At 37.1% G+C, this 26831-nt stretch overlaps 1 protein-coding gene across 1 annotated transcript; it reads left to right on the plus strand.

The window, feature by feature from the left end:
* The first annotated feature begins 627 nt into the window (after positions 1 to 627).
* Positions 628 to 12009, plus strand: LOC149211481 (uncharacterized). The gene is made up of 6 exons (XM_089388400.1): positions 628 to 783; positions 10531 to 10568; positions 10738 to 10824; positions 10930 to 11176; positions 11679 to 11744; positions 11842 to 12009. The coding sequence occupies exons 1-6, from the start codon at positions 628 to 630 to the stop codon at positions 12007 to 12009; spliced, it is 762 nt and encodes a 253-aa protein (XP_089244526.1).
* Positions 12010 to 26831: the final 14822 nt, after the last annotated feature.

A 26831-nucleotide genomic window follows, 5' to 3' on the forward strand; every position in this document is an offset into this window, starting at 1 on the left:
TGGGGCATTGATCCTTTCCCAAACATGTTTGATGACGCAGAAAATGAAAGACTATTTGCTGCTGTTTCGGAGGAGGAATTTCTCTCTGTAATGAAATCCTTTAAAAAGGACAAGTGCCCCGGTCCAGATGGTTGGACAATTGACATTTTCATCCACTTCTTTGACATAATGAAAAATGACATCTTGGAGATGGTGGAAGAAACTAGAATACAGGGAAAAGTTCACCAAAAAATTTCTTCCACCTGTATAGCTCTAATTCCAAAAAGGCAGGAATCCATAACTTTTGCAGACTACAGGCCGATTTCTTTATGCAATGTCATCTATAAGGTCATTTCCAAAATTATAGCTCAGAGAATTAGAGGCAATTTATCAATTCATATTTCAAAAGAACAGCATGGATTTCTAAGCAGCATGAACATATTAGAAGCTGTGGCCATAACTCAGGAAGCTTTGCATTCAATGCAGACAAAAAAGGTGTTGCCATTCTTAAAATTGACTTAAAAAAAGCTAATGACTGCCTCGATTGGAGCTATCTGAGATGCTTACTTATCAAGATCGGGCTGAATGACCTCTGCACTAATTGGATCATGGCATGTGTGGAAGGAGCTAACTACGCGGTTCTCATTAATGGAATCCCCACATCCTTTTTCCCAGCTGGAAGAGGTCTCCGTCAGGGATGCTCTTTATCTCCAATTTTATTCATCTTGGTCACGGATACCCTCAGTCTACTCATTAAAAAAGCGGTTGCGGCTGGGAATATTGGTCCTCTTTCCATCTCCAGAGGTAACTATCTAACGCACAACCTATTTGTGGATGATGTTCTTCTGTTCGCTATGCTATGTAGAAATACTTGGCATAAAATGCATGAGATAATTATTTTATTTCAAAAGGCCACAAGCTTATATGTCAACAATGATAAATCCACATTTCATCATGGTATGGTTGATGCTGTTGAAATGGAATACATTTCTCAGCTTTTTAACATTCAAGCTGTTTCCATAATGGAGGGGTTTAAATACTTGGGGTATCATCTTAAACCCACAGGCTATAATACTTCCGATTGGACATGGATCATCAACAAATTCTATAAGAGAATATCAGGGTGGGAATTTAAATGTTTATCACTTGCTGGCAGAATGATATTAACTCAGTCGGTTCTTGCTCAAATTTGTGTATACTGGGCGCACCTGTTCTACATTCCATCGGCTATAATAAAAAAGTTGAACTGTTTAATGGCAACATTTATCTGGGGAGGATGCAAGGACAAGAGAAAATATCATCTGGAAAAATTAGAAAACATCTCCCTCCCAAAAAAAAGGGAGGCTGGGGCATCATGAATCTACGGCTTTTTGGCATGGCTCTACTGTGTAAATCTTTGTGGCGAGCGATCTTCGGGAATGGTTTATGGAGTCAAACCATCAAAATGAAATACCTGGAGAATGAGGATATATACTACTGGTACAGGAACAACTTAAAATGGCCCTCAAATGGTTCGGCGATCTGGAGAAGTTTACAAAAGATTCTACCTTTTTTCTGCAGGAACCTTATATGGAATTTTCATAATGGAAACAACATCCTTATCGGTGTTGATGCAATTAAGGGCGTAGAAATGGTCCCAACAATTGCTCCACAACTTCTCATGCTCCTCCACCAAAAAGGTCTTTTCTATTGGGCTCAGGTCATTGAAGGGTGGAAGGATGCCATTCCATAATGGAAATCGGACAGAGTTCTAGGGCTGCAAGGAGATATGGCGACCCAATGGAAAAGAATCATATGCAATATGAAGTATGCAGGTTTTTATGAAATAAAGGATAGAGATAGTATTGATTGGCAGGTTAACAAAGGCAGCTCCATTGTATTAGTAAGAGACATTTATCAATCCTTGATAGATCAGCGTGAAGAGACCTCGCAGAAGATCTTTCCATACTCTCTATGGAAGGTGTGCTGCCCGCTAAAAATCGTCATGTTTTCATGGTTGTTATATCATAATAAAAACCTTACATGGTCAAATTTGCAGAAAAGGGGCTGGAATGGACCTGCCATTTGCATGATATGTCTTGCCAACACTGAAGATAACTTGCACATATTCTTAAATTGCCCACAATCCCAGAGTCTGTGGATGAAATTGGCAACTTATTTTGGCTTTCCTACTATTTCTCATTCTTCCATTACTGAAGCATTTGAATGGTGGGTTTCTCAAAAAGTTATCTGGCGCCCCATTCCATTAATTGTTTTCTGGTTCATATGGAAGTGGAGAACTAATAGAATCTTCCAAAACAGCAAGAAGCATTTCGGACATATTCAGGATAAGGTTATTTCTTTTTATGACTCCATTCTCCAAACCTTCCCCCAACAGAAATATCAACAGGTAACAGCTTCTGACTCGCAATAGCTCAGCTTCCCAAGGGCACATTTTGACGGTGCGGCAAAAGACGACGTTTGTGCTTGTGGTGTTGACATTGGTATTTCAAGTGATCTCCAATACTACATGTATTGGAATGGTGGCTATGGGACAAATAACAAAGCAGAGACCATGGCCCTGCATGGTCTGCTACTTTTCTATACATTCATGGATATCTGCCCCATCAAAGTTTATGGTGACTCTAAGTTTATCATTGAACATGTAAAAGGCAATCATCACATAAAAAATGACTTCCTTTCAGGATCGCTGGAAAGGATAGCTGTTCTATGGAAACCTGATATATTCCCAATCTCCCACATAAAGTGCAACCACAATGAGGAGGCAGATAAACTATCAAAGAAAGGATTGCAAGCTCCATATGGTAAGTGACTCCTCAGCATCTCGATGGAATCCTGCTCATACGACATACAACCTTTCTCTATGCCCGGCATTTAAGATGGACAATAATCTGGTATGCTTCATGCTTTAATTTTCTGGATAAGATCTCAGACCTACAAGTATATTGATAGTTTTTGAAAGTCTCTTAAATTTCTATGATGATATGAAATATATGCGGCTCAAAATTTTGTATATATATAAACGAAAGATGGTTAGACAAAAACTATGACTGAAGAGGAGGACATATTCGGGTCAAAAGGCTGCTCTATTTTCTGTATATTCAGATCTCTTTTTTTATCATAATATATACACCATGCTGCTTTTTCTTCTGAAAAAAAAAGTTGACATGGATTTTAGTTTAGTAATCGGGAAGTTGACGAAATATAAGTGAACGGAAAAATTATTCGATAATAATAGGCAATACGGAATAAAATAATGATGTACTTTTGACTTATTCTGTACCACTACGTAACTTTTAAGAACTTAATATGTGGATATTATTCCTATAGCATATTCCTGTTTAATAAATATTTTATTCTTTAGAGCAATTCAAGTAGTACAAAGTTTGGATTCTAATTTCTAACTTCTCAACTAAGTTAAGTAGAATAAGGATCCTATCAGATTGGCCACTCTCTAACTTCTCAATAAAGCTAATTGCATACAGATTCCAAAGATTTTTATCACTCGCATTGAATTGCAGTAGAGTTGATAACATAGTGCAAGTTGTACCACATGCATATTTAGCTTCTTAGGTTGTCAAATTTGTATTGCAAGGTATTTTAAGTTATTATGTGGTGGTCATTTGCATGTGATATATCATGACATTGAGTGAGTTAACCCTTTTAGCCCACTCACATGCATGTGATACACATTTCATGAACATTAGTGTTCTTGGGCAATGTCTTTATGGGTACCTAATTTAGAGTTGGTGGTGGACATTTGCTTAATGGTGACCTAATTTAAAGTTGGTGGTGGACATTTGCTTAATGGTGGGAAGAGATGTGACAAGTGTTGCTTTGCTATTCATTAGTTCAAACCATGTGAGTTTTTGATTGTATGGTTGTAAATTTGTAATTTATGTTAACATATTCAACATCCTAATGAATTAGATCATTTATTTTAACTTATTTTCATATGTTTAACCATATAAATTTGATTTATTTGAAAGATTTATTTTTATAAAAAAAATTATATGTAATGACAGTGTTCATCCAATTCAATATGACATGTTCTTCATAAAAAATTGATAAAATAATAAATTCACTCTTTTGCATTGAAATTGGATTTTGAATATCTTTCTAATGATAAAATGTTATGTCTTTTATTTTTTAATTTTTTGTTTGCTTTGAATTTTTTATATGTTAGGATTCTCAAATTTATGCCTTTACGACATTTCCTTTGCAACATCTGGTACAATCGCTAGTTTATTATTTTTTAAATAAAATGCCTTAAGTTTTATTGCTAATTACAGAAAACAAGCATAATCCCAAAAGAGAAAAGACTAACCGCTCTACGCTGCCACTGTGTACTCCTATGTGTTGGAACTACTACACACCTACATGCAGACTCTTAGTTAGAGCATGTGACTGCATGCAAGATTCCTTTTGCATGTTGGAACTACTACACACTTACATGCGGACTCTTAGTTAGAGCATGGGATTGCATGCAAGATTCCTTTTGCATGATTTACTCCTTGATTTGCTCCTTCTTTAACTCCGCAATTGACTAGTTATCTCCGGAACTTGTTGTAGGTGTTGAGTCTTCTCATTGATCACCACTATAGTGCATTACCTTGGGATCTTCACCCAGTGATGCTATATTATGAGCATTGTAACATATTTTCAAATGAATCATTCTTTTCTTCTTTCGATTTTCTTTTAGTGTTTTTTTGCTCTGCAAAGCTGTGTGTTCAACCTTTACTAGCTAGATTCATCTGTGCAGGTTTTCTAACACATTTACATGGTATCAGAGCTCACAGGTTGCTAGATAAAAGGCGCACCAATACTTTATTTTGCAAGTATTACAGCTTGGAGATCGAAGATTGACAAAAAAATGGAGTTTCCCAAAGCATCGATCCTAACACCGTACAACTATCATGAATGGAAGGACCAAATGGCTCGATACCTTCGTCATAAAGGGTTGTACAGGATTACCATGGCTATAGAAGTGGAACCCACTTCAGCCATAGAGAAATCCAAGTACCTCAACCGTATGGATGAGGCCCACGGATCCATATGCATGTGCAGCTCTCCAGAGTTTCAATTTCATCTATCTGCTTGCAATACTCCCAATGAGATTTGGAAAAAGGTTGAAGAGCTCTACGGGAAACAGGATGAGATGAAAGGACATCTGCTCGAAGTGGAGCTGCTATCATTAGATCCACGGAACTATGACAGAATTCAAGATTTCTTCACCAAATATAATGATCTATTGCTGCAACTCAAGGGTTGTGGAATTGACAAATCCAAGGAGGAGAGTCGCCAAGTTCTCTCTATTATGTCAAATCTCGAACCGGAATACTCCGTCTTTGTGTCTACATTTCATTCAGTAAGGCTCGCAATAGGTAAATCCTACACTATGCCTTCTCTCAAAGGATTTATGGAGTCTCTTATTTTTGAGCAAGATAAACTCATTGGCATGGGGAAAATCAAACCTCCAAAAGCACATGCACTTGCTGTGCATGATGGTAGCCACAATAAAAATCACAAATCTGATTCAAATCAGAAAAATCAGCAGCAAAAAGACAAAGGAAAAGCACATTCCCATCCAAAGAAGGAAGGGTACACCAAGCCCTTCCATGACTCCTCCGGCTCGAGAAATGAGAAAGGGAATAAAGGAAACAGATGCACCTACTGTCAAAGAGGATTCCATCCAGAATCCTCTTGCATGAAGAAACAAATTGACCAAATGGTAGAAATCCTTCAGAAGCACAACCTTGGGGACCACATCCCTCAGGGCGCCAAGAAGAAAACTGAGGATCCGCCACACAGGAAAGGTAAAAATTTTCATGCTTTAGTTGCAATTAATTCTTCTCCTGATGCATGGATTATAGATTCTGGTGCATCACATCATATGGCTGCTGCAAAGGAAGTCTATTCCTCTTTGGATGCATGCAAAGGACCTCCCATCCTCATGGGAGATGACTCACCTATTGAGGTCACCGGAAAAGGTAGAGTGGAACTTTTACATGGAAGCTTTGAAGATGTGCTTCATGTTCCAAAACTTTCGGTAAACCTGCTTTCAGTTTATCAGATCACTCATTCCAGCACCGGAAAGAGAGTGGAATTCACTCCAGATGCAGTGAACATATATGATCTACATAGCAATGCCAAAATTGCAACTGGTGAGGTAAACAATGGAGCCAGATTGTATACATTTTCTGAATTTATTGAATCTGAATCCTCCTTATTGCTTACACATGCTGATGATAGTAGTAGGCTTTGGCACGAGAGGTTTGGTCACTTAAATTATAGGTATATGCAGCAGCTAAGCAAGAATGAGATGGTGGAAGGCTTGCCAAATATCAGTTTCTCCAAAGGAGTTTGTGAAGGGTGTGTTCTTGGCAAACATCCCAGAGAAAAGTTTGACACCGGCAAGACTCACAGAGCATCCTCTCCTCTAGATCTGATCCATAGTGATCTCATGGGGCCTTTTCCTCATCCTTCCATCAACAAAGCAAGGTATGTGCTTACATTTACTGATGATTTCTCACGGTATACTTGGGTGTATCTTCTCAGGAACAAATCTGAAGTTTTTGAGCACTTTGAAGATTTCAAAGCACTAGTTGAGACACAGTCAGAGAGAAAGATCAAAGCCCTCCGTACAGACAATGGGGGGGAATATGTTAACACAGCACTTCAGAACCTTTGCCTTCAGTCCGGCATACAGTTGCAATATACAGTTCCATACACTCCGCAGCAGAACGGAGTTGCTGAGAGAAAGAATCGATCTCTCAAAGAGATGGCTTCCTGCATGTTGCATGCCAAGTCACTGCCTCATAAGCTTTGGGCCGAAGCACTTAATTGTGCTAACTACATCCAGAACAGATCTCCTCATAGGTCTGTCAAGGACCAAACCCCCTTTGAGGCTTGGAGCGGCACTAAACCAGAGGTCACTCACCTCCGTGTTTTCGGCTCTCGAGCATGGGCCCGGATCCCCTTTGAAAAGAGGAAAGCTCTTGATCCACAGAGCATTGAGTGCATATTTGTTGGATACCCTGATGGTGTGAAGGGATATCGACTCCTGATTCCCTCTATGGACAAGCTCATCATTGAGCGAAGTGTCAAATTTGAGGAAAGTCTCTTGCATGCACCTCAAGCGCCGTATGCAAACACTTTTTATCTACCTCATGTCCGAGATGATGACTCAGTGCATTCAGATGCCGATACAGATCATGCAGATGCCGAGGAAGAGCATGCAGATGCAAAGACAGAGTCTTCAGATACAAATCTAGTGCATGCAAATGATGATCCACATCCAAGCGCAGATCGGGCTTCAAGCAGTGAATCATATTCCCCTGTCATAAATCAGAGAACAAGGAGCTTACGTGAGATATATGCACAAGACCAACCAGCTACTAGAAATGGTATTGTGGGGGATAATTCTAATCTACAGAGGACTAGCTCAGAGTTTATTGAGCCTCCTCTTGTCCTCAGTGCCACTGAACCATCGCCCTCCTGGAATTGTCATTTGGTTCAGCCTTCTGATCCACAGTCTTATGCTGAGGCTGCTGGGCATCCATCTTGGGAGTCCGCCATGGAGGAGGAGTATAACTCCCTCCTCGAGAACCAGACTTGGGATCTAGTCCCCCTTCCTTCAGGAAGGAAACTTGTCCGATGCAAATGGGTCTACAAGACCAAGAGTGTTGCAGATGGGCAAATCACCAGACGGAAAGCAAGGCTAGTAGCCAAAGGCTTCCAACAAGTGCATGGCATTGATTATGACGAGACCTTTGCTCCAGTAGCAAAGATGGATTCCATACGCCTTACACTTGCCATTGCGGCTGCCCAGCGGTGGGAAGTACATCAGATGGATGTGAAGAATGCCTTTCTTCACGGAGACCTATCTGAGGAGATCTACATGGAGCAGCCACATGGTTTCATTCAGGATTCATCTTTGGTCTGCAGACTGAAGAAATCTCTCTACGGCCTTAAGCAAGCCCCGAGAGCTTGGTACGCGAAGATGGATTCTTTTCTCTTATCACAAAACTTTGAAAGATGTAAGTCTGATCTGAATGTTTACATGCTTAGGACACATGATTCTCTTCTTATCTTAGTTTTGTATGTAGATGATCTCCTAATCACTGGCAGCTCGGCTTCAGCCATTGCTACAGTCAAGAGGGCCTTCATGATAGGTTCTTGATGACGGACATGGGTCTATTACACTTCTTTCTTGGTCTTGAGATCAGCCAGAATGCCACAGGCATCAAACTCTCTCATGCTAAGTATGCACGGGATCTCCTCGAGAGATTTCGCATGACTGACTGCAAGCCAGCACCAACTCCTTTTCTGTCTGGGGTCCGCCTTGAGGATGGAGGTGACACTCCATTAGTTGACAGCACTCTCTACCGACAGCTAGTGGGGAGCTTATTGTACCTCACCCACTCCAGACCAGATCTCTCATACGCAGTAGGGGCAGTTTCCAGATACATGCAGGAGCCGCATGAGCTACACTGGAATGCTGCCAAGCACATCCTCCGATATGTGCAGGGCACCATCACCTTCGGGATTCACTATGCAGCAGGCACTGCATTGAATCTCCTTGGCTTCACAGATTCTGATTGGGCGGGAGACAACATTGATCGCAAGTCCACCTCCGGATATTTACTCAGTCTAGGATCTGGCCCTATCTGTTGGTCGAGCAAGAAGCAGGCTGCTATTGCTCTCTCTTCAGCTGAGGCTAAGTACCGAGGAGTAGTCAACATCACCATTCAGGCTCTGTGGCTACAACACTTTCTCACTGAGTTGGGCGTCCAGTTCCACCAGCCCATTGTCATCTGGTGTGACAACCAGAGCACTCTCAAATTTTGCAGGGATCCAGTACAGCGGCAGCGGACGAAGCACATAGAGATCCATATGCACTACATCAGAGACTTAGTACATGATCGGGTCATTGATTTGCAGTTCTGTCCTTCAGCAGAACAAACTGCAGACATCTTCACCAAGACATTCACTGAGCAGAAGTTTCGCTCTTTGCGTGATCGTCTTGGAGTGAAGGACATGATTGCTTAGCAACTGTATTTTTCTTCCTCTTCTCTTTTGATTACATTGTATTTTGAGGGGGGTTTTTCCCACGAGGTTTTCCCTCTTTCCTCAATTTTAGTACAAGTTGCACTGTATTTTGGGTGACCTTTGGCCTTAGTTGCCAGGGCCCATTTTCTATTTTTCCCATAGTGGTGTTCAGGGGGGGTGTTGGAACTACTACACACCTACATGCAGACTCTTAGTTAGAGCATGTGACTACATGCAAGATTCCTTTTGCATGTTGGAACTACTACACACTTACATGCAGACTCTTAGTTAGAGCATGGGATTGCATGCAAGATTCCTTTTGCATGATTTACTCCTTCTTTAACTCCGCAAGTGACTAGTTATCTCCGGAACTTGTTGTAGGTGTTGAGTCTTCTCATTGATCACCACTATAGTGCATTACCTTGGGATCTTCACCCAGTGATGCTATATTATGAGCATTGTAACATATTTTCGAATGAATCATTCTTTTCTTCTTTCGATTTTCTTTTAGTGATTTTTTGCTCTACAAAGCTGTGTGTTCAACCTTTACTGGCTAGATTCATCTGTGCAGGTTTTCTAACACATTTACACTATGCACCGTCGGATCAAATTTTTAGGCGATTAAAATGTTTTAGACAATTAGATCGACTGTCTAACTACCTAACTAACTCACTAAACCCTACACCTCTCTTTCACAGCGCTATGAAATACGACAGTCACAGTGGTGTTAACCTGCAACATTTGAGAAGGGATCAAGTATTGTGAACGATCCAACAAATTAAATCCTTCTCTCATGTAGTGGGGCGAAATTTTCGCTGGAATTGTGCTTTTAGCCGTCGATTGGGCAACTGCAAATCCATCCGGAGGGTTTCTTGGGAGTTTTAGAAGTTTTTGTTGGTTATTCTGCATGCAATTTTGTAGCCAGGGTGTATTCCTACACTAAAAATGGGGTTCGACGTCTTTTTCAGGTTCATTACCCTGGAGAATCACCCCCAGTGGGCTGAGCGAAACGGATGAAGAAGATGACTATATTGTCTGATTGGACGAGCATGTTTCTTATGCTATGCTGGATGATTATATGCTGTATGATAATGAAAATTGTCAGCAGGGTGCTGATGTGGGAGTGGGTGTTCATACCACCATGAACTGGGCTTCTTTGAAGCAACCATTTTTTGTGGACAATAGTAACTAAAAGGTATGTTCATGGTTTTAGTTTTTATTGTTTTACAATACTTCTTGCTTTATGATACTTCTTAGCACCACCAGTAGAGGTTTTGGAAGCCTCATCTAAGGGCCGAAGATTGCAAAATTCCGGCTCACTAAGTGAAGGATTACAAATGTCTAGCCATATCAATTATTATCGATATCAATTTATAAAATATGGCAATAATGGACTTATGTTCAGCTTCGTGGTTGTGATCTGCGATTGAATTGACATCCTTTGTTGCTTGACTTTCATAAATTCATTGCTTTGTTATGATCACCTTCTTGGAACTGCAGGCGGCTGGCTATGTATTTGACATTGACGATTACCACAGGTAATTAGGAAATATCATGCCCCCGTGCTTTGTAAATTACGAAAATCTTATGTTTCTACAGAATCAAAGGAAATGTTATTGATTACCTTTCATTCTTTACCTTGTTTGGACTCTGTAGTAGTCGTTGATTGCTTTTGGCTTGAAACCCTATCCTGCTTTACTTATTCAGATTTGTTCACGGAAGACTGTCATATGAGAGTCTTAAACCAGACCCTGTGCTCAAGAACTTGTTATTGAGCATGCCTCAGCAGAAAATTGTAAGCTCATATGGATCCCTTCAAATTTTTTATATGATGATGGAGCCTAAGCTCTTTGGAAATTTGGAAGCATGTGTCTTGACTACTCTTTTTAATGTGAAACAAATATTTACAAATGGTGACAAAGTTCATGCCTCAAAGGTCCTTAAGAGGCTGGGGTTGGAAGATTGCTTTGAAGGCATAATATGCTTTGAGACACTTAATCCTCCTTCACAAACTACTGAAAGCAATAATGAATGGGATTTGTCCACTGATAACACTACAATCCGGAGGACACCCATAATTTGCAAACCCTCAAAAGAAGCCATAGAACAGGCTCTTCACCTTGCAAATGTTGATCCTCAAAGAACGGTATGAGACTAAATCTTAGTGTAAAAGCTTCTCCAAGGTTGAATAAATTAGTTGAATTTGAAAAGTAATGTTATGGCATGGTTTCCACATGAAAGAGATGCATGTTAGGCCGATCACATCCCACATAATGCACAACCATCCACTCTTCACTGGTTCCTTTTCACCACAACAACTACAACAAGATAATATACGCTGGCAGTTCCAAAACATAAAATTATGTGACAACAGTGTTTCAACAAGAAAGTGATGCTTGTTAATCTGATCACATTCTACACACTGCCTAATCGTCCACTTGTTCCAAAATCACGATTCCTCTCCTACAAAGAGGAGCTAGAAGAGAATATTATACTCTAACAGTTATATAGTCCCAAATCCACATCGCTTGCTTAAATATTGCTGGCATGTATCAGGGAACACAACATCCATTTTTCTTTACATTATGTATGTCATTTTAGCAGTGCCCATTATAAATCGACTGTGGATCTGTTATGTTTTCCTGCAGATATTTTTTGATGACAGTCCGCAGAATATAGCTGCAGGGAAGCATGCAAACCTGCACACTGTATTGGTAAGACCAAATGATTCTAAATGGGAACTGATTTTTTTGTAACAGGGGAGCTAGTGCAATATTTTTTAACTGTAATAATGGCATTCACTGCTAACAGGTGGGCACTTCGGTCCGAACAGAGGGAGCAGACTTTGCCCTTGAAAGCATTCACAACATTAGAGAAGCACTCCCTGAGATATGGGATGAAGAAGATGCAGAGAGCTCCAAAAGTGTTGTGCGTTCAAGAGGAGCAGTTGCAACAATTGAAACAGTTATCACTGCATAAGTCATTATCTCATCTCATGGGTTCTATTACTCATCTATGTAAAATTCGTAGTTTATTGTGTTTTATGGAGTTCCAGTCTCCAAATATCATACTCATCATTCTCATGTACTTTTCCTATAAAGATCGAATTAAAAAATTATATTTTGCATGGCATTTTATAAATCTTTATTATTATTTTTTAATACCTATTTTTACTCTATTTCGCATTGTACAATGTACATAAATTTCCGAGTTTTTAACTCTCCTTTTTACTGTCAAGATAAACTGTTTTTCCTTAATCCTGTGGGATGGTCTCAAAAATTATATCCTGTGCCTATTCTTCAGAGAAGACACTGCCATATCCTGTGCCTACTCTTCTCTTCAGAGAAGACACTGAAAGGTTGGGAGGACCTGGAACACACTCTTAATGCAAAGAACACATTTATGGAATCAGAGCCCCCACTATCATACTTTAGGTAATTATTCAATATGGTGTTAAATTTTAATACTGATCTACAATATTAATAAGTTTTGTCACATTATTAATCTAATCAACTATTAAGATTTATTATGAATAACTTTAAAAAATTAGTTAACTAATTATTTTTACCAGCCACAATTAACTTATCTTAAATTCTAAACCCGATTTCAAGTAGAATTGAGAATTCACTCCCACATAAAAAGTTAAGACAACGATTTAAAAAATAAGGAAATAGAGCATTAAAACAACCCACCATACTGTCCAGCCTGGTGTATCCACCCAACCCACAATACATTCCAGCCTGGTGTGTCTCAACAAGAATTCAACCCTTTACTTTGCGGACGTACGGTACAGTACCTCTGGCCATTAAAACACACATGTTTAAGATTACAACAACGTCTTATTATCCCGACGGTCACTTCAAAATCTCAAATATTTTCAAAACGCACAGCTATATTTCCTGCGGTCATTTCAAATATTTTCAAAAAGGCCGGCCCGCTCTTTTGCATGTTGATTCCCTGTTCAGTTTTGTTTCGTCAATGAAGTTGTAAATGATAGAATTTCATGACCTCACCCTTCAAATTCGGTCTGCCAGATATAAAACTCAAGGGAGTACTCTAACCAGGCAGAGGAATTGCCCGGAACCTCCGCCCATCGAGAAATTTCCCGACTATTGCTACTGGAATTTTTTTTTCCCGATATAGTCTATAACTTTTGGAGTTGGACTATGGATGGTGATACAAACATTCTGAAGATTGTCGGCAATTTTGCCCAACTTTCCCATCACTGCCGGAACAGGCTTGCATATTTGACAGCTTTGACCGCCCCAATTCAATGCCAATGGTGAATAGGTGATAAATTTAAATGCATTCAATGTTTAGGATTTCAAATTGCTGGCGAAATTTCTTCATTAGCTTGTTCAGTGGATACACTATGACTTTCTGCTCCATTTTTGCCCTGGTATTGACAAACTCAGCCTCTTGCATATCGGCATCGACATCATCCTCCATTGCAGCAGCACCCTGTGCATCGACATCATCCTCCATTACAACGGCACCCAACGAGACACCAGTTCAATCCCTCTATATCCCAATGATTGATATCACTTTTATCAATATTTTTCAACCATCTCTCAGCTGGAGTTTTCTTGAAGAGGTCAGGCGCTGCTGCAATGACATGAAACTCTTGCCTTTTAAATGGACGAAAAATCTGCTCCCCAACATCGGAGTCCATCGTGTAGGAGATGATGAACAGGAAGCAGATTCTCTCCATGGATAGCGGCTCCGAATAGCCTAAGGATTTGATCTGCAGTGTCCCAGTGGTATAGAAGTGGAGATTGCAGGGTTTGTTCATAGCTTACCGATATGCACTACATTCACTACTAAATGACAAGGTGATCTTTTTTCGGCCACTTTGCTAGTTTTCCTTTTAGGTCATGCCACTCTGCCATGTTTTTTTATTTCAGTGTAACTCTATCACTTTCACTTCATTTGCAGAAAAATTGTGGTCGAAAACTGCATTATCTTGACGGCAAAGGAAATTGTGGAGTGCTAACAATTGAATAAATAAATACAATTCATTTTACATTTTAAATAACTATAAATTACTGGTAAAAAATTATGTAGGTTTTATTTACCCAGCTTTTAAATAAATGGTTTATTAACTTTTTGTATTTGATTTTTGTTGGATGGTAATTAACAGCCAAACACTTGTAGAGTTTGCACACCCCGTGCATGCAAAAGATGCAGTGGCCAACGGCGAAGTTCAAATACAGAGCACGTTGAATGAAAAATACACGTCGATTAATTTTAGCTACCACCAGTTCTCGCACCCTTTAGTGAGGGTGAAAGTTAAAATTATTGGAGCTTCCATAGTTATTTGAAATCCCATTTTAACTAATGGAGATTTTTTAATGTGTTTTTGGTTCGTTTTGGTTTGTGGTATAGAAGTGTGTAATGTTCCTTTCCATTTTTAGATAAGGCTTGGCTTTGGCTTCTGTCGTCCTGCAAAATAAAAAATAGAGTTGGCTGGATGAAAAAATAAGAGGGTGTAACTGAGTTTTTATTTTTTTCAGCGTGTAACTGAGTTTTTATTGTTATTTGAAGTCCCAGTTGGATCTGATTTTAGGTTGTTGGAAGGTCTGGTTTACAGTGGTTTTTATACGTATGAGTCAAAAGATATGTGTGATATTTTTTCTAATGATTTTATATTAATTTGGAGAGATTTGTAATAATATATATATTTTTATAAATAATAAAATTGTTAATTTTATTTATTTATTTATTTATTTTATTTTGTAATTTTTTCAAATTCAACTTAAATTATTTTTACATGGCTTTCTCTAGAAGATTGCAAAATTCAATTGGTCTAGATAAGACAATTTTAAGATACTAACTTTGTTTTAGGGGCATTACTTAAAATGTAGTGTAGTGAGGCATTGAATTAAATCTAAGAAAAAGTTTTTGAAGCAATTGGATATAATTTTTTATTTTTATTTTTTTAGTATAATTAATTGGATTAGATTTTTATTTTTTTTTCTAAGTAAGTTTAATCTATTAATATGATACAAAAAAAGGGGGGGATTACAGTGAGGCTCAGCCATAGAGAAACCAAGCCTCATTCATCACACAGTCATTATAATTGTCTTTGACTGCCCCAACAGAGGGGAAACCAGTGCAAAAATATGAGACCAAAAGACATTTTAACCAGTTCATAATGCTATCCTGAAGACACATAAAACTACACAGAAACTGAACCAACAACATGACAAAACGTCCACCTGGCAGCCTCAACACTTGGCATTCAGTCTTTCGGGGCCGGCTCCTCCACAATTGGACATGCGTATTTGTTCGGCTTGTCTTCCTCGTCGACTTGCCACGTCCATGCACTTGTTGGCCTTCCTACGTGCTGCATGCTCCTACACACGGGCTTGACGTGTCTCCTTGGTGACTACCAGAAGCTTGCGTGTAACTAAGTTTGCCCTTCTCAACATGCTGACTGCCAGCAACAGCTTTGCCATGCATTCTGGTTCGACCTTCATCAGCTTCCCGTTCACTAGTGTTGTCCCGACTCCTACTGCTCGGACCTGCTCTGTTCGCCTCCTCAGTGTGGTCATCCAGAGGAGCAGGCGGCTCGATTTCTTCCGTGATGGTGATTGAGACGGTGGCGACGATAACTGGGCAGTTCAGTGAGCTGCAGAAGCAGAACTGCGTGGTGTGAGGAGCAGGGTGCGGAGGCAGGGGAAAGTTGGCAGTGCGAACTGCTGCATCTCCATGACCTGAGCTATGGAGCCAGGCTCTGCCTCTGCCGCTTCGTGTGTCTAGGTACAACCCCACGAAACTGTGCGGGTTGGGATTATCAGCAGAGGAGGCAGGGGAGGCAGAATCAGGGCTAGGCATAGTAGGTGAACAAGAGCTGCCGCCTCGCGTGCCCCCTCTTCGACTACACATACGATGGCGGACCATGGTGGGGAAGGGAACAGGGAGAGAATCAGCAGGGATTGTGGAAGAATTGACAGAGGAGCTATGCAGGGAGGTTACAGAGGAGTTGGGGTCATGAGCAAGATTGCAGAAATTGGTGTGGGAATGGTGGAAGCCATTACCCAAATCGATACAGCTTAACAGCCAGCATCTACAGCCAGTGATGGTGCGCACATTCGGCTCTCCTGCCTACGGAGGACAGACACAGTGAATCAAGGCAATGGCGCTGCCTCGGCCTGTGCAGTCATTAAATGGCTCCTGCAAGGTGCCATGAATGCCATTCAGGGTGGCATGGGGGAAGTTGCAGGGGGCCATGTGTCCACCTCGTCCGCCGTCTTGTCATATTAAATCCTGGGATGAACACCCGCATCCGGATAATTGGATAAGAAAATCCGCATCCGGGTAATTGGATAAGAAAATTTAATATTTCAAGTTTTCAATAATATATATGGAGAATAATGATTTATTTAATTGTGAAACAATTAAATTTATTTATTTTCTTTATTATTAAAATTAATAATAATAATAAATTTATTTTTTTGAAATAATTTAATTTTAAAAAATAAATACTATAAATATGATGAAGAAATTTATTAAGTTGAATGTTTAAAATTGTTAAAAAAAAAAAAATCTAAGCTTATCACATAATTTATTCTCTTTCTCTCCTATTATAGAGTTTCTTTTCATTCTCTCATACATATATATATCTTCTTTACAATGTTTTAAATACGGTTCAATTTTCAAATTTTCCATAAATTAAAATCAATTTACTATTTTGTTAATATTATGATTTTTTTTTTAATAAAAAATTATTTTCATTTTTTAGAATGGATAAACATTTTAGTTTTTCTTATTCCTGCGTAACAATTTTTTTAAAATTTAATATAACTTCAAATTTCCATGATAAAAGATAAAGGTTTAAATATTTCTTCTTATAATAGGTTTTTTGTTTTTTGTTTTTTTTCTAAACTGAAAAATTTGTATTACTAAAAATTTGCATATGAGTGTAGCTAATACTCTAAAAGAATGACAATTCTCTTATTCTTATTTACAATAGGGTATAAAATTGACCGACTTTTCATGAAAGACAATATTAAGATACTAACTTTGTTTCATGATCATTACTTCAAATGTAGTGTAATGTGACGCTAAATTAAATCTAAGCAAGAGTTTTTGAAGTAATTGGGTATAATGTTTTTTTTAGTATAATTAATTGGATAGGAAAATTTAATATTTCAAGTTTTCAATAATATATATGGATAATAATGATTTATTTAATTTTGAAACAATTAAATTTATTTATTTACTTTATTATTAAAATTAACAATAATAATATATTTTTTTAAATTATTTTATTTTCAAAAATAAATACTATAAATATGATGAAGAAATTTATTAAGTTGAATGTTTAAGAAGTAAAACATTACTTTGTTAAAAAAAAATCTAAGATTATCATAGAATTTATTCTTTTTTTTTTTTCTTATTATAGAGTTTCAGTTCATTCTCTCATACATATATATATATATATATATATATATATATATATATATATATATTCTTTACCATGTTTTAGATACGATTCAATTTTCAAATTTTCCATAAATTAAAATCAATTTTACTATTTTGTTAATATTATGTGTTTTTTTCATAAAAAAATCATTTTCATTTTTTTTAGAATGGATAAACATTTTACTTTTTCTTATTCCTTAATATTTCATTGCGTAACAATTGTTTTTTAAATTTAATGTAATTTCAAATTTCCATGATAAAATATAAAGGTTTAAATATTTCTTATAATATGTTTTTTTTCTAAACTAGAAAATTTGTATTACTAAAAATCTGCATATGAGTGTAGCTAATAGGCCAAAAGAATGACAATTCTCTTATTCTTATTTACAATAGGGTATAAAATTGACCAACTTTTCATGGAATTTTTAATTGGAGTTTAACCAAATAAAATATGTTTTAACCAAGTAATATCATATATACATATGCTTTATATTACTTAAAAAAAACAAATTTAGTCAACCATGTTCATTCATGCAGCCATACCAATTAATGATTCAATGCAATTATGTATAGTCATTATTTATGTAATTTCAAAGATTTCACATATATGCTAAACCATTCTTTAAAAGTTTCATGTGAAAACCATTAACTATAATGTATTTTGAAGAGGAACAATGGAGCTTAGCTTTCAATGTGATGAGTTAGACATAAGGATAGTATTATAAATAATAAAATAAGTTTGAAGCCACTTTTAAATAGGAATTTGGGAGGATTCTAACATTTCAAGCAATACTAATATGTAGGGCATGCATTTTTAAGAATTCATAATCTTTTGACAATGAAGAAGTGTAGTGCTCTTCGAACACCCTAACAACTAAAAGGCGCAACGATGTTGTCAACAGTTGCACATGGAAGACATGAATTGGCAATCAACACAGGAGGAGCTCACAGGTGTAGATCACCAGGAGTTCCTACAAGCAAATGCACCTGCTTAGGCTTCACATTAAACTCCAATAATAAATAGATACATATTGTTAGGAATAGTAAAACAGATTCCAAAATAATAGGAACTAAATGTCTAAGAAAAAACTTGATCATAACTAAGTAACAATATTCACCTAAACTCCATTAATTCTAACACTCCCCCTTAATGGAGAAAGGGGTTATTAAACACACCTAATGTATCCCTAAACAAATCAAACTTCAGTCTTCCCAGAGGCTTAGTGAATATATCAACCATATTATCACAAGAATTACAATACTCTACACAAATCTCTTTGGACTGCACCTTCTCCCTGACAAAATGAAATTGAGTGTCTATGTGCTTAAAACACGGGATTGTAAGCCAGTTTGATGGAACTCTGATTATCACAATTGATAATCGTAGCTTCTGTCTGTTCTTCTCCTGCATCTTGGAGAAGTCTACGCAACCAAACTGCCTCACATGCTGTTGCACACATAGCTTGATATTCTGCTTCTGCTGAGGATAAGGAAACAATATGTTGCTTCTTGCTGCACCAAGAGATGACCCCGGAACTAATGTTGAAGGCGTAACCTGTAATTGATCTTCTATCATCTAAATTTCTCGCCCAATCAGAGTCTGTATAACCTGTCAAACTAACATCAAATGAGTTAGAATATAAAATACCAAAGTCTAATGTTCCTTGCAGATACCTCAATACTCCTTTCGCTACAAGCCAATGGTTGTCACAAGGTTGAGTCATGAACTGACTCAAAACACTCACTGCATAAGCTAAATCTAGTCTTGTTGTAGTCAAATAAATAAGACTACCAACCAATTGTCTGTACAGTGTTGCATCTGCATATCTCGAACCATCATTCACCTAAAGTTTGCTATTCTGCTGTAAAGGCACAAATGCAGCCTTACACTCATCCATTTTGAACCTAGACAATAGACTCTTTGCATACTTACCCTGGGACAAGAAAGTTTGGCTTGAATCTCTCCAAACTTCTAGACCCAAACAGTAATGCATTTCTCCAAGGTCCTTCATCTCAAATTTCTGTGATAATTGCTGCTTGATTTCTTCAATGAGATTGTTTGCACTTCCTGTCATGATCAGATCATCTACATATAAAGAAATCAACACTATCTGTCCCTCATCATTAAACACAGTATACAAATTGGGATCATTTTTTCTCCGTTTATAACCATGCATGAGGAAAAATGAGTCAATTTTTTCGTACCAAGATCTAGGAGCCTGCTTTAAACCATATAAAGCTTTCTTTAATCTACATAATAAGTGCTCTTTTCCCTTCTTAACAAACCCCTCAAGCTGCACTAAATATACTTCTTCTTTTAAGTCACCATTTAAGAAAGCAAATTTAACATCTAATTGATGTATTTTCCAATGATGCTTAGTGGCTAAAGCAATAATCATTCTGATAGTATTTAATTTTGCAACAAGGGAAAATGTTTCCTCAAAATCAATACCTTCTTTCTGGGAATACCCCTTTACCACCAAACTTGCTTTATGCTTATCAATAGACCCATCTGCTTTAAATTTCAACTTAAATAACCATTTGCAACCTATGGGTTGTTTATCATTAGGAAGCTTTACTAGATCCCAAGTATTGTTCTTAATGATTGATTCATATTCCTCCTTCATTGCTTCCTTCCATTCAGAACTTTTACTAGCTTCATAAAAATTAGAAGGTTCTGCAATGTTTAACATACCAGTCATGAGCGCACAATCCCTATATCAAGCTGGTAACTATTTTGGCCTGCTCGATCTCCTGAGTGGTGGGGGTTCAATTATTCTGCTACTTTCTTCTCTTTGTGGACTGAACTCGATTCCTTCCACATTATCGTGTTGTTGCTGCTGTTCCTGTTGTTGTTCCTGCTTCTGTTCCTGTTGTTGACTGATTCTTGTTTCACTATCCTCTTCTGGCAGTAAGGGTACATGCCATTTTTCATTGTTTTGAACAGGATTTCCATCATCAACCTGTTCATGGAATATTACATCTCTACTGACAAACACCTTGTAAGTAGAAGGGTCAAACAATTTATAAGCCTTATACTCACTGTAGTATCCAATGAAAGTACATTTAATGGCCTTAGAATCTAACTTCTTCCTGTTCTCTTTGGGAACATTAGCAAAAGCTTTACAGCCAAATATTCTAAGGTGACTTACTACAGGCTTGAAGCCAAACAATGCTTCAAAAGGAGTTTTATACTCAAGACTTTTAGTAGGACTCCTATTCTTTAAATACACTGCAGTATTAACAGCTTTTGCCCAAAAACCATTGATTATATTCTTACCTTTCAACATACTGCGAGCACACTCCACTAGTGTTCTGTTTTTCCTCTCAGCTACTCCATTCTGCTGAGGAGTGTAAGGTGTTGTAAATTGTTGCTGTATCCCATGCTCGTTGCAGTATTTGATGAAAATCCCTTTCTTGAATTCTCCACCTTGATCTGATCGAAGAATCCTAATGAACTTTCCTATTTGCTTCTCAATCATGTTTCTGAATTGCTTGAAATATTCAAAAACATGAATTTTCTGTTTAAGAAAATATACCCATGTGAATCTTGTACAATCATCAACAAAATTAAAAAATAGTAGGCCCCACCTAACGATCTTGTCTGCATCAGGCCACATAAGTCAGTGTATACAAGTTCAAGTATGTCCCTCCGTTTTCTATCTTTAATGGCAGGAAATTCATCTCTATGCTGCTTGCCGAATGCACATGCTTCACAATTAATATGCAACCTTTTTAAAACAGGAAGACCATCTACCATACCTTTATTCTGCAACAGAAGAAGGTCACTGAAATTGATATGCCCAAGTTGCTGATGCCACAAATTTTCAACAGACTTATCCAATGACATCAAGGCTTGTTGTGGCGTACTCTTTACATCCAGTTTGTAGAGTCCTCCTATGCGAATACCTGTAGCAATAGGTTTCATCTGGTCCAACAAGTTTTTAATAATACAATGAGATTTAAAGAATTCTACCTTGAGATCCTGATTTGTAATCTTTGACACAGAAATAAGGTTCTTCTTAATACCAGGAATATACCACACATCAGATATATTCATGATCTTTCCATCAGGCAGAGTAACAAGGACATCTCCATGTCCCTTGATCTCGTACCCTCTATTATCTCCGAGGTATACTTTTACTCCAGTGTTGGATTCTCTAAAATTTCTGAACCATTGCTTTTTACCTGTCATATGTGAGGAGGCTCTAGAATCTACGAACCAAATACCTGATTCACCCTCCTTAGTGGCTAAAGCAGTCTCAGACTCAGCGATAAACAATCTGACATCCTGATTCTAATTTGCATCTGAATCAGCCAAATGACTTGCATGTCTTCTCTGCTTGTACCTCTCCTCATCTGCCTTTTTCTTATGGAAAAATTTAGCAATTTGGCCTATCTTAACACTATAAAAGCATTTAGGAGCATAGTCATGTTTATGCGAGGTCATACCTTGTGGTGTCCTTTTTCTTGATGCGCTGCCTCTCCTGTGATCAACCACTGCTTTCCCCTTTGGCTTGAACTTTGTCATCAATGCAAGATCTGAATTTTGATGTTTGAGAGACAACCTCCTTTCCTCTTCCTGTAGGAAAATCCCAAGTGAGCTCTTAAAAGCTTGGAGGCTTTTCTCTTGCATTCAATCTAGTTATAAACATCTGATAATCATCCGTCATGCCGTTCATGGTAATTTTCACCAGATCATCATTTGCCACGGTTTGACCGATATCAGATAGTTTATCTTTAACTTCCTTTATCTGGGATATGAATGAAGAAACAGACTCATTCTCCTCCATCTTGATTGAGAGAATCTTCTTCCTGAGGTACAAGGTTCGACTGGTGTTCTTGATCTCATACATATCTTTGAGAACTGTCCAGATGTCATTCACTGTCTTGCAATCTCGAATGTGAGGGATGATGCAATCTTTAACTGATAACTTGAGTAGCACCTTTTCCTTCATCTCCCTTTTCTCCAGTCTTGAATTGTTGTATTCGTTCCACCAGTTGCAGTAGTCGACTTGACTTCATCACCGGTGGCAATGCTATAAGCATTCTATCCCTCAAGTAGAGTCTGGAGCTTAAATTTCCAATTTGTGTAATTGGAACCATCAAGCTTATTACTCTCGTTGAGATAAGATTCGACAATTTGATTATTCATTTTAGATGAATAAAATATCCAACAACCCTCAAATGTTAAAAAAAAATACCCTGATCACTGAGAATTTTCTTCGCAAAAAAAAATTCCCTCAATAATACCAATTTCTCAAATTTCAATTCCAGATCTCCTTTTAGATCACACCACAAAAGAAAAAAATGTTTGAGGGAATATTATTTCTTCACCACCGTGGGGAGGAGGAAGAACAACAAACCTCTCACTCAACGCTGTCGCAGTCATCAAGCTTCTCTCGGTCAATACACTTCCCCTGCACAAACAATAGAGCAACTGCAGTCTCCACGCGCAACCACTGCTTTTCACGGCAACAGGCAATGCCGTCCACCACGGTCACCGAATCCTTCACACAACAATTCTGAGAGATTCAGTCTTCACGGACTTCTCTTCAGCGATCAACCACAAGCCGTCTTAGCTGGCTTCTTTACGTGGCAATACTAGGGTGATCTCCCCCTTCTACAAGCAACCTCCTCAAGAGAAAACAAATGCAGCAATTCACCATTTTCCACACACGTAGCCTTGGAAAACGCATCAACTCAGATTGTTGCAACTCTTACACTAGGCATATATGACTAGTCACAGAGATACATCTGATTCCTGCGACGATCGTTGCTGAGGTACACCACAATCCTGTGACGTAGCGGAAAATAAAATCCACGTGAAGGAATGAACACTATCGTTGCAATTACCCTTCAGCTTCTCCGCGACTTGTTGCACTTACTCTTCAGCTTCCTAGTGACGATGTAACATCCCACAACTCAGCGTACAGACCTCTCTTTCCTATAGCTCTGATACCATGTCAATAGTTGCACATGGAAGACATGAATTGGAAATCAACATAGGAGGAGCTCATAGGTGCGGATAACCAGGAGCTCCTACAAGCAAATGCACCCACTTAGGCTTCACATTAAACTCCAATAATAAATAGATACATATTGTTAGGGATAGTAAAACAGATCCCAAAATAATAGGAACTAAATGTCTAAGAAAAAACTTAATCATAACTAAGTAACAATATTCACCTAAACTCCATTAATTCTAACAGATGTTTAGATTCAAGTATGAATGTATCAAAGACATCACAATCTTGGTAACTACTCTAGGCCCTAACCGAGACTCCACTCTCTAGGCTTTACCATATATCCCATCCCAGGATTACTAGGCCTGATGGAGAGCACCCACATCTAGGCTTTACCGTATATCCCTCCATTCATCAGTCGAGGATTCCTAGGCACACCGAGGCAACACAAAATTCAGCTTTATCACAACCCACAGTTCGATTCAGGGGTTACTAGGCCATGTGTTCTTTTATTCAGAGATCCACCTCACTCATCTTTAAATCCATCCGGCAATCCAGCTCAACCAAAACATGAAAACCCCATCACACCATGGCTATCCGGAAATGGAAAGGCTAGGCTGAAAACATTGTCACACCTGGCAAAACCCATGCTATGAAAGCAAAGAACCACATGCAATACCATGCATATCAAATCTAGCAAGGAAATCACATGCAAATCCATACCTGCAAAGAATCCTATTGTAGATGCTTGTAGAATGCCTCATTAGTGTTGAGACTTCAAGATAAGCAATGACTCACCCATAATACATATTTGGGCTATTAGAAAAAACTTGTCTTTTCCTTCACTCACACTTTGGAGTCCTTTGCATACACTTGAGCCTAAAGTATGAATATTGAAACCCAAATCTTAAGTTTTGAGACTCACATGACATGTCTATACCATGGGCCATTGGTGTTGTGGTAAAGCCAAATTTGGTGTTGCCTCGATGTGCCTAGGAATCCTCGACCGATGAATGGAGGGATATACAGTAAAGCCTAGATGTGGGTGCTCTCCATGAGGCCTAGTAATCCCGGGATGGGATATGCGGTAAAGCCTAGAGAGTGGAGTCTCGGTTAGGGCCTAGTGTAGTTACAAAGGTTGTGATGTTTTTGATACATTCAGATTTTAATCTAAACATCATTGCGCCTTTTAGGTGTTAAGGTGTCCGGAGAGCGCTATACTTCTTCATTGCCAAAAGTTTATTAATTCTTCAAAATGCATGCCCTACATATTAGTATTGCTTAAAATGTTAGAATCCTTCCAAATTCCTATTTGAAAGTGGCTTCAAACTTATTTTATTATTTATAATATCATCCTTAAGTCTAACTCATCACATTGAAAGCTAAGCTCCATTGTTCCTCTTCAAAATACATTATAATTAATGGTTTTGACATGAAAACTTTTAAAGAATGGTTTAGCATATATGTAAAATCTTTGAAATTACATAAATAGTGACTATACATAATTTCATTGAATCATTAATTGGTATGGCGGCATGAATGAACATGGTTGACTAAATTTGTTTTTTTAAGTAATATAAAGCATATGTATCTATGATATAATTTGGTTGAAACATATTTTCTTTGGTTAAACTACAATTAAAAATTTCATGAAAAGTCGGTCAATTTTATACCCTATTATAAATAAGAATAAGAGAATTGTCATTCTTTTGGCGTATTAGCTACACTCATATGCAAATTTTTAGTAATACAAATTTTCTGGTTTAGAAAAAAAACGTATTATAAGAAATATTTAAACCTTTATCTTTTATCATGGAAATTTGAAATTATATTAAATTTAAAAAACAATTGTTACTCAATGAAATAATAAGGAATAAGAAAAATTAAAATGTTTATCTGTGCTAAAAAAAATGAAAATGATTTTTTATGAAAAAACACATAATATTAACAAAATAGTAAAATTGATTTTAATTTATGAAAAATTTTAAAATTGAATCTTATCTGAAACATGGTAAAGAATATGAATATATATATATATATATATGAGAATGAAAAGAACTCTATAATAAGAGAGAGAAAATAAATTATATGATAATCTTAGATTGTTTTTCTTACAAAGTAATTTTTTACTTTTTAAACATTCAACTTAATAAATTTCTTCATCATATTTATAATATTTATTTTTGAAAACAAAATAATTTAAAAAATATATATTATTATTGTTAATTTTAATAATAAAGTAAATAAATAAATTTTATTGTTTCAAAATTAAATAAATCATTATTTTCCATATATAGTATTGAAAACTTGAAATATTAAATTTTCTTATCCAATTAATTATAGTATAAATTTTTTTTTACCCAATTGTCTCAAAAACTTTTTCTTAGATTACTCCACTACATTTTAAGTAATGTCCGTAAAACAAAGTTAGTATCTTAAAATTGTCTTATCTAGACCTATTGATTTTTGCAATCTTCTAGAGAAAGCAATATAAGAATAATTTAAATTGAATTTGAAAAAATACGAAATATAAAAAATAACAATTTTATTATTTATAAAAATATATATATTATTACAAACCTCTCCAAATAAATATAAAATCATTAAAAGGAACATCACACATATCTTTTGACTCATAGGTACTTTTTTGAGCATATAAAAACCACTATAAACCAGACATTCCAACAGCCCAAAATCAGATCAAACTAGGACTTCAAATAACAATAAAAGCTCAGTTACACCCTCTTATTTTTTCATCCAGACAACTCTATTGTTTATTTTGCAGGATGACAGAAGCCAAGCGTTATCTAAAAATGGAAAGGAACATTACACACATCTATACCACAAACCAAAACGAACCAAAAACACATTAAAAAATCTCCATTAATTAAAATGGGATTTCAAATAACTAAAGAAACTCCAATAATTTTAACTTGCACTCTCACTAAAGGATGCGAGAACTAGTGGTAGCTAAAAATAATCGTCGTGTATTTTGGATTCAATGTGCTCTGTATTTGAACTTCGCGAGAACTAGTGGTAGCTAAAAATAATCGTCGTGTATTTTGGATTCAATGTGCTCTGTATTTGAACTTCGCCATTGGCCGCTGCATCTTTTGCATGCACCGGGTGTGAAAACTCTACAAGTCTTTGGCTGTTAATTACCATCCAACAAAAATCAAATACAAAAAGTTAATAAACTGTTTATTTAAAAGTTGGTTAAATAAAAACTACAGAATTTTTTGGGAGTAATTTATAGTTATTTAAGATGCGAAATGAAGAGTATTTATTTATTCAATTGTTAGCACTCCACAATTTCCTATGCTCTCAAGATAATGCACTTGTCGACCAGGATTTTTCTGCAAATGAAGTGAAAGTGATAGAGTTACACTGAAATAAAAAACCATGGCA

Source organism: Pinus tabuliformis, chromosome 1_1 (genome assembly GCF_031772625.1).
Source record: "Pinus tabuliformis cultivar Carrire ecotype Pingquan chromosome 1_1, CPIR1, whole genome shotgun sequence".
Classification (NCBI taxonomy): Eukaryota; Viridiplantae; Streptophyta; class Pinopsida; order Pinales; family Pinaceae; genus Pinus; species Pinus tabuliformis.